We start from the raw sequence: 9,653 nt of genomic DNA, 5'->3' as shown, positions 1-9,653 counted from the left end.
CGCTTGCCTTCGCCCGGAGGTCCATGGGCCGCTTGCTCGTGGCGCCGCTGATCACCTCGAAAGGATCATGCAAGATGTGGTTGCAACATGATCCATGACCCACGTCCTCGCCAGCAGATCTCACCAACCCTTTAAAAGGTCACATTACTCCTTTACGTGTGTCCCGTTTGCCTGTTGTCGTCTTCCAACGGGCGGGAGGAAAAGCGTACCCGTTATTTCCAGATACTGCCGTTTAACGCGCGTAAGAAAACGTAGGCCGAAAAAACTACCTTTTTTTTTCTTATATGAGGCACATGGAAATCTCTCTCTCTATATATACACGCCCCATACTGTAAACAGATATATGATCGTTGGTAGTTCGTCCTGTGTTTCGCACAGCTGTGACAAGCCCAGTGTTGCCAAGTGGTGCACCATCCACCCGTGGCAGTGGTGCCAATCTTCCTCTCCGGTATGTTTTCACGTTCGCTCAGCCGACAGGAGTCGGGAACACTGCTGTGCACAGAGTCATAACTCGACCCACTGTGTGTGAGAGACAGATAGACAGACAGATAGACAGAGAGCAGTTACCCAAGGTGAGAAGGACAGAGATAGAGTCAGAGAGCTAGCCACTTCCTGGTCGTGGAGGGTGTGTGGCGAGGGTGCGAGGGTGGGAGGATTAGCGTGGAGTGGCAGGTGTGAGGAGGAGGAGGAGGAGGAGGAGGAGGACCCCCTCACACACACACACACACACACACACACACACACACACACACACACACACACACACACCAAGCGGGCGACTTAGCGCTGTTTAACATGACCCCAGTGTGATAACTGAGGGCCTGGAGTGTGTGTGTGGGGGGGTCGGACTTGTGAGTGTGGGGCTATAAATGGTGTGGCACAAGTCACCTCCCACGTAATGGGGAGCACCAGCTCCCCACAACCTTTATGGACATCCAACTCCCAACGGAAAGGACCTGAGTCTGGGTATCCACATGTCGACCTTCGGGAACAAGTACATTGAAATGGACAGCCAGACGAAGGCGATGGTAAGCCACACTGGTGACCTGCACGGCCCAGGAGGAGCACTGCTCGTTGCTGGGCATCGGAGGGAGTTTGGTAAGCCGACACCACAGACAGACCAACCCGGCCGGCGTGACATCTCAATCCACTGCCATCTCCTCACACAGTGACTCAGATAACAATCACGGATGACCATACTGCCAACACACACACACACACACACACACACACACACACACACACACACACACACACACACACACACACACACACACACACACACACAAGTGAACCCTTTTACCCTCCTTGCCTGGAATATTGCCTCATATTCTATACTTATGCTCCTCCAAGAACATGGCGTCAGAGAACATGACCTAGACTGCATCTGCCTTCAAGAAGCAACGATTAAGCATAAGAGACACTTAAGGTGATTAGGATATGCCTCCTGTGCCTCAGTAGATGACACACACGGGTTAGTCACATATGTTAAGACATCCACCCCAGTCAGAGAGCGCTAACACACAACATAAGGGTATGCACAAGCTTGAAACCATACTCCATCAGGGCAAACTATGACCCTATTTTTGAATGTCTTATGCTAAAGTATATATATCCGTTCCTCATCCATGAGTGAGTTGCTGGCCCAATATTGACGACTCCTCCCCGACCGTCCTCATGGGGGATCTGAGTTCTGTTCATTCGACTGTATAGCCACATTTACCCACCCGTATTAACCATAATGGTAGGCATCTGCTGACCCAAACAACCTAACCATTTAGAAGGTAATCGACTTGACTACGTTGTACTGTACGATACGGACACAGTCAGACTTTTCCCTTGTCGACACCCTAACCTCTGACCACTACGCCCTACAAATCACGCTCTCTATCCCATCACCTGGGATGACTATCCCCCTCCATAGAAAGAGGCTCTTCATCCTGAGGTAAACACAAAGATGCAATCATCATAGACCTGGGCGCCTGGGACGGAGACTACACCCCTCTCACTGCCTAGACGTCTCTTACCAGACCTGGTACCCACGATCGAAACCTTAATTTCATATTACGACTCCCCAAAAACCATCAGGCCACCAATGCCCCAGGTGAAAACAATGGTACAAAGCTGACCCAGCTTGGTACGTAGATGACCAAACCAATACGTCAGAACAAAACGTAAGTGGAACAACACCAAAGCAGAGGTGCCCTACACCGTTTTCAGGAGGGTAGCAGACCAGCTCCTGGCATGAAAACAGAAGGTTAAGGAGAGAGAGAGAGAGAGAGAGAGAGAGAGAGAGAGAGAGAGAGAGAGAGAGAGAGAGAGAGAGAGAGAGAGAGAGAGAGAAATGGGGAAACTTCGTTAAATCTTTATCTCGTGATTCTAATATAAGTAGAGAATTTGGGAGAGAGTCGAGCAAATCCACAAAGGCACCATACCTCCAAAACACGCAGGGACTCCCCAAACCCCGCTGCATCCACAGCTGAGGCGCTGCTCTCCCTACAGGGGCCACAAGCAGTTGAGGACGGTATCACACACCATCAGGTCTTCTATACCAACGCTCAAACCTCTGGACACCTCAGTCAGTAGGTCCAGCTTCGATTACTTAGCACCTACGCTTACGCTTGCTCCTGAACGGCTAAATTAAGCGGAGACTATGGAAAATGAGGCGATAAGGAGGAATAATATGTGGCTATCGGTCACAGTGTAGTCGTGACGAGGTGCGTAACAAGTGATCGTGACGGAGTTGGTGACAATGTGGTCGTGACGAGGTCGGTAACAGTATGGTCGTGACGAGGTCGGTCACATTGTGGTCGTGACGAGGTCGGTCACAGTGTGGTCGTGACGGGGTCGGTCACAGTGTGGTCGTGACGAGGTCGGTCACATTGTGGTCGTGACGAGGTCGGTCACATTATGGTCGTGACGAGGTCGGTCACATTATGGTCGTGACGAGGTCGGTCACAGTGTGGTCGTGACGAGGTCGGTCACATTGTGGTCGTCGTGAGGGCATTGGTGACAATGTGGTCGTGACTAGCGAGGCGAACCGAGGACGTCCGTTTTCTATGCGGGTGATGATCGTGAGGGAAGGGAGGAGGTTGCGGAGGGGGAGACTCGTCTGTCGTGAGGTGAGGCTCCTCCGCCACCACCTGCGGGAGGCCCGTGTGTGTGTGTGTGTGTGTGTGTGTGATAACAGCGCCGCCATCACCACCACCACCACCAAGATTGCCACAAAACAAGATGGAGGATATTACTGGAACTTTCTCATACTCACAAACTGAATTTTCATCGTTACGAAAAAAAAGAAAAAAAGACTTGGAGTTAATATTATTCCTTTTACGAAATGTATTTCCCCGAGTTCATTTTTCTCTATGATTGACGGATATTAATATATAGATGAGCTCTTAACGCACACGGAAATATATGAAACTAAAGGATGAATTGTGGTAATTCGTAATGATTATGGACGACTTATTCTCTCTCTCTCTCTCTCTCTCTCTCTCTCTCTCTCTCTCTCTCTCTCTCTCTCTCTCTCTCTCTCTCTCTCTCTCTCTCTCTCTCTCTCTCTCACTAATACTTTACTTAGACAAACTCCAAAAATTCTGTTTACATTTTTTTTTCCCCTGAGTGTCCCCTGCCTGATGTCGTGGTCGATGGGCGAGTCTCTGGGGGATAAGGGGGGTTGTGTTCCTTCGCCAGGAGGGTGGAGCCCTACAACCAGCAGGTCCTCAGTAACATCTGATATTCAAAGAAAATTTGGTCAAGATATTCAGGTTAAACTATGGTATTCTGGCCTTGACCTGACGTGACTACTGCAGACCCTCCTGCAGCGCCACCTCCTCCTCCGTCGGAGTGGATGTAGACTAAAGAATTGAGTGACGGAGGGGCGTGTAACGCTGTGTGGTGCTGGGGAAGAGTAGCCGCGCTGTGGCGAACACTGGCTGGGTTAACCATGGTGTCCTGCTGTGGCAGGGTAGTCATATTGTGGTGCTGTGGCAGGGTAATCAAAGTGTGGTGCTTTGGCAGGGTATTCAAAGTGTGGTGCTGTGGCAGGGTAACCAAAGTGTGGCGTTGTGGCAGGGTAACCAAAGTGTGGCGTTGTGGCAGGGTAGTCAAAGTGTGGTGCTGTGGCAGGGTAACCAAAGTGTGGCGTTGTGGCAGGGTAACCAAAGTGTGGCGTTGTGGCAGGGTAGTCAAAGTGTGGTGCTGTGGTGGGATTTGCTACGGGTTGGCACTCAGTGGTGGTGCTGGTGGTGGTGGGGATATGGTGTGATGAGTTGCGTGAGGGAGGGAACCTTCTGAAAATTACGTTGTCCTCGCCTCTCCTGACGTGTTCGATACCTCAGGTACTCCTGAAGGTGAGGTACGACTCCTTCAGCCACACCAGGCAAGTGAAGAGACGAGCAACTACATCATCCGAGCAGATGACTTGAGACTGAAAATCCAAAAGGAAGGATATCGAAGAAGTGATACGCGTGAGGGAGAGGTGCGTGTTCGTGCGCGCGTGTGTGTCTGTGCGTCTTCGCTCTTGCTGGGTGTAAGTGTCGGTCACCCGCGTCGGCGAAACGATGGTGAGCGATTTCCACGTCGGGAGACTCGAGAAACGGCAGAGGAGACAGACATTCGACCTGAGGAACAAAGGCTCGTCCGTGACTTTTGAGGCGACGCCTCTCGTGGAGAGCAGAGAAGAGGAAGAGGATCAGGAGGAGGAAGAAGAGGAGGAGGAGGAGGGGGTAATAGAGGAGGCGGTGAACCACTACACGTGTGTGGAGGAGTGCTGGCGGGAGGAGAGCGAGAGGCGGAGGGCCAGCCTGGAGAGGCGGCTCAGGAGCTGGGAGCGGAGGAAGGAGATCTGGGAGAGGAGGGAAGAGTATGAGCGGCGGGAGAAGAGGAACATCATGGGCGCCAAGTTCCTCTGCTTCAACCTCCGCCGCAGGAAGACTGATCCGGTGAGTGCTTCTTCTGCCCTTCCTCTCCCTCCTTTGGTGCCCTGAGGGGCCCTAGCTGTGAAGGTCTCGTGCCCTGAGGGGCCCAAATGTGTGCTGTGAAGGTCTGGTGCCCTGAGGAGCCCAGCTGGGTAGGTTTGGTGCCCTGAATCGTATTAGCACTTGGTCCTTATACCTATAAGGTTACATCCTTCAGGTCTGTTGTGGGAGTGTGTAGTGTTGAGAATACTCACTACACAGTACTTGTAAAATATGTCGAGGTCAGATGTCAGTCCCATAGTATGAGGCTTTACTCATCATTACTCATTATTCCTCCTGAAAAGGTTCCTGAAGTAAAGGGTAAAGAAATAACATACTCAGACTAAAGACATTTTGAAAAAATGTATTCACTATGATACATCTTATGATTGTCACCATACCAGCTTAAGAGATTAAGATGTATTATTATTGTTATTATTATTATTATTAGTAGTAGTAGTAGTAGTAGTAGTAGTAGTAGTAGTAGTAGTAGTAGTATTATCATTATCATCATCATTATCATCTTCGATAAGCTAGTGTTGCCATACCACGGTCGTTTATTTAATCATTATACTGTCATTATCTGCCTCTCATGTGGAGCCTTTGCATGCCTCTGGGGGCGAGACGTATCCCTTGGGTTGAGGTGTGCCCCCAGGGGCGAGACGTGGCCCCAGGGGTGAGGCTCACCCTTGGGGTATTTGCTGCTCCGGGTAAGTGGTTTATTACCGTGTAATCACCCATGTTTACGTCCCGCTATTACAATTACCCGACATGATATACCTGGGTAATTTAGCTGTCTCGAGCCCTGACCACAGCGGAGGAGTGAGGAGCCATAAACCGTCCGGGGGAGGGAGCCAGCCGCTCTGGACTGAATGGAAGTTGATCGGAGCGTAAGGCGGGGATGTGGTCAGCTCATCCTGCCCGGGGAAGGTCTGTCAACATCAAGCTTACCCTCGGAATAAGATGTATGATACGGGCAGGAACTGTGGAATTTTAGGGGAGGGTAGGCCTGGTCGTTTCTTGAGTGGTTGTGGGGAAGGTAGGCCTGTCATAGTGGGTTTGTGAAAGGTAGGCCTGGCCACTCCCTGAGTAGGTGTGGAGAGGGTGGACCTGGCCACCTCCTGAGTGGGTGTAGTAGGGAGGGTAGGCCTCGCCACTCTCTGAGCGGGCGTCTGGGGAGCAGACCTGTGACATGACTGCTGAGTTGAGGATAAATGAATGAGAGTGGGAGTGTGGGTGGTGAGGGAGGCCTCACCATTCTGAGGGAGGATTGGCGAGGTAAGTAAGTAGACAGGTAGGCTTGCGACATGAGTGGTAGGGCCAAGGTCACTTGAGTGCAGCTCTGGTTAGCCTGTGGTACAGAATGATGATGATATGTCCCTGCGTTGCTGACTATACGTTGATGATTCGTAATCTGGTCATGACGAAGAACGATAGAGTTGCTTCCATACACATGCCGCTGTCGTGACCGATCCCCGCCAGTCTCATAGTGTCGAACGAACCCCAGTGTAAGCTGGGAGTTAAAAGAAGGGAAGAGGAAGGGGAGGATGTAAGCTGGGAGTTTAAAGGAGGGAAGAGGAAGGGGAGGATGTATAAGCCGGGAGTTAAAAGGAGGGAAGAGGAAGGGGAGGATATAAGCTTGGAGTTTAAAGGAGGGAAGCGGAAGGTGAGGATGTACGCTGGGAGTTAAAAGGAGGGAAGAGGAAGGGGAGGATGTAAGCTGGGAGTTAAAAGAAGGGAAGAGGAAGGGGAGGATTTAAGCTGGGAGTTTAAAGAAGGGAAGAGGAAGGGGAGGATATGATGCCATTAGAGAGAGGAGGACGGGAGACGTAGATTAGGGTGGGATGTGACCAGCAGGTGAGGTTGGACGACACGGACCCACCCGTGGGAAGCATTTAAGGTATATGATGGGTGATTATCCATACCATTTGCTCGATCATTTGAGCCGTAGGGATTCGCATAGGCTTGCAGGCTGCTTCCCCCACTAGCTCAATCGACCAGAGAAGCAGCGATGGGCGTGGTAACTTACCTTCCAGACCTCAGGTGTTGTGGCTGAGACGAGTGGTTGGTTGAGGTGGAGGCAGGAGACGTGTTGTGTGGGGGAGAGAGACGGGGAGGAGGAGCGGGAGGGAGGGAGGGAGGGAGTTGGTCGACCCTGGCCCACTGAGTCCCTCTTTAGATTTATGACTTTACGGGTAACGAACCCCTGTTGGCTCTCACGGCCCCTGGCGAACCACGCCTCCAAGAGCTCCACCGCAGCGCCAGCCGACTCGGTGTAACGTAAATTACTGGAATGATTCACTCCGTCTCGTTTGTGAGGCAGAGTATGACATGAGGAGAAGTATGAGGAGGATGGTGTGTTGGCCACACCTCCAGCTCATACTGTGGTGGATGTCACCTTGACTGGTGGGTTTGAGAGGTTCATTTGATACTCTTGTCTCAGGATCGTGTCCTCAGCTCTCGGGGAACGTCACCGTAACGCCCAGCGTAACGCTAGGCGTCACTCCAGCTGACACACACACACACACACACACACACACACACACAGACCCCAAGTCGTCTCGTGTGCTGAAGCGAAATGTGGGTTTCCACACTTAGGTGTTGCAAACTTGTTCGCTTTTACACCGCAAGTGTGTGTGTGTGTGTGTGTGTGTGTGTGTGTGTGTGTGTGTGTGTGTGTGTGTGTGTGTGTGTGTGTGTGTGGTGTTCCGTGATGCGAGTATGGGATACACAGAGATGATCAAATCTTTTTAAGTTGGTCTGTTTGGTGTGAGACCTGAGTCCTCCGTAACAGAAGGAGTTTCACAAGTGAGGCTGTTTGACCAGACAGTTTACTGCCGATGATGTCCATCTGTGAGGCGCACGTTGGTTAACACGTTCCACACCCACACCCACCTCCCTCCGCAGTGTGTGTGTGTGTGTGTGTGTGTGTGTGTGTGTGTGTGTGTGTGTGTGTGTGTGTGTGTGTGTGTGTGATTACTATTTGTATGTTACGGGGAGTGAGTTTTATACTCGTGTTGCCCCGTCTTTCAAACATTTTTATATGTATTGTATCTTTACTCCAACACACACACACACACACACACACACACACACACACACACACACACACACACACACACACACACACACACACACACACACACAGCCAGGTACCCATACATCGACCAGACCCCGAAGGGTAGATGAACCCTTGGATTGGCGATGGGCCGACGGCCACGCCCAGGAACCTCTAACCCCATACGGGCCTGGCCCAGGGCTGCCCCGTGCTGACTCATGGTCAGTAACGCTAACCACTGCACCAGGGAGGCCTGTGTGTGTGTGTGTGTGTGTGTGTGTGTGTGTGTGTGTGTGTGTGTGTGTGTGTGTCGCACGTCACAGAAGAAGAAAGGTTTAGGATGATGATGGAGGAGAGGGAACCCTGAGGCCAGGCTGGATGTGGTAGTGAGGCGTGGGGGTTCCCACACTCAGGGGCAGGCAGTCCTTCGACCACCCGGGGGCTCGACCCTAACCCTTCCTCCTCCTCCTCCGACTCCGACCCCTCCTCTAGCACATCCCAGCCATATATCACCAGTTGAAATTCTCTCTCTCTCTCTCTCTCTCTCTCTCTCTCTCTCTCTCTCTCTCTCTCTCTCTCTCTCTCTCTCTCTCTCTCTCTCTCTCTCTCTCTCTCTCTCTCTCTCTCTCTCCTCCATCCATGTAGACCAGGAGTTTAGGAGGTTTAAGGAAAAACTGTTAACAACTGTCCTCCTCCAGCAGTTATCTACGTCATAGGCCATTTAAGAAGGTCTTCTGTCGTCCGGCATAAACCATTCAAGAAGGTCTTCTGTCGTCCGGCATAAACCATTCAAGAAGGTCTTCTGTCGTCCGGCATAAACCATTCAAGAAGGTCTTCTGTCGTCCGGCATAAACCATTCAAGAAGGTCTTCTGTCGTCCGGCATAAACCATTCAAGAAGGTCTTCTGTCGTCCGGCGTAGACCATTAAGGTCTTCTGTCGTCCGGCTCTCTCTCTCTCTCTCTCTCTCTCTCTCTCTCTCTCTCTCTCTCTCTCTCTCTCTCTCTCTCTCTCTCTCTCTCTCTCTCTCTCTCTCTCTCTCTCTCTCTCTCTCTCTCTCTCTCTCTCTCATGTCCCTCCCTCGTCGCGTGTGTGACAAACCAACACACAATGAAGCGAGAATATTATTATTATCATTATGGCACTGTGTGTCAGAGGTTCAGAATGGGATATATATATACGATCGTTCGAGCGGCGTGGGATGTTATTGGATGAGGTAGACGTTGGGATGGTCGTTGTCGTGACGAGAGAGAGAGAGAGAGAGAGAGAGAGAGAGAGAGAGAGAGAGAGAGAGAGAGAGAGAGAGAGTCATCCTTACGGCAGTGTGGAGGGTCTCCTTCGTGCCATGTGGTGGGAGTTTGATCGCTCCTTGGCAGTCGTTGAAGTCTCCTGAAAGAAAATTGACATGGTTGGAGACGGGGCGGGAGGAGGAGGAGGAGGCTGGCTGGCTGGCTGGCTGGCGTCGGGTGCTTTTCTCAACATGGAAGGGTATTATGGGAAGGAACCTGATCTGGGGATCTTACTACACTAGCCGCAGTCTCATCTGACTCAGCCCCAGACATATATCACCAGTTGGATTTCCGAAACTCACCTCTCTCTCTCTCTCTCTCTCTCTCTCTCTCTCTCTCTCTCTCTCTCT

General features: G+C 51.4%; 1 protein-coding gene across 5 annotated transcripts in view; it reads left to right on the top strand.

Annotated features, from left to right (window-relative positions):
• The window catches only part of LOC139765540 (uncharacterized), a 470,248-nt gene that overhangs the window by 417,989 nt on the left and 42,606 nt on the right, over positions 1–9,653 (top strand). Inside the window, exon 1 of one of the 5 annotated variants that reach the window (XM_071693105.1) lies at positions 4,089–4,943. The exons of the other annotated variants lie outside the window; for them this stretch is intronic. Within the exon in view, the coding sequence (XP_071549206.1) occupies positions 4,563–4,943 (381 nt within the window). The 5' untranslated portion in view covers positions 4,089–4,562. Of the gene's footprint in view, positions 1–4,088; positions 4,944–9,653 lie in introns of those variants that run through there. 5 annotated transcript variants of the gene reach the window in all.

The sequence above is a fragment of the Panulirus ornatus genome, chromosome 4 (genome assembly GCF_036320965.1).
Source record: "Panulirus ornatus isolate Po-2019 chromosome 4, ASM3632096v1, whole genome shotgun sequence".
Lineage (NCBI taxonomy): Eukaryota > Metazoa > Arthropoda > Malacostraca > Decapoda > Palinuridae > Panulirus > Panulirus ornatus.
This window is presented reverse-complemented; position numbering and strand designations above follow the sequence as displayed.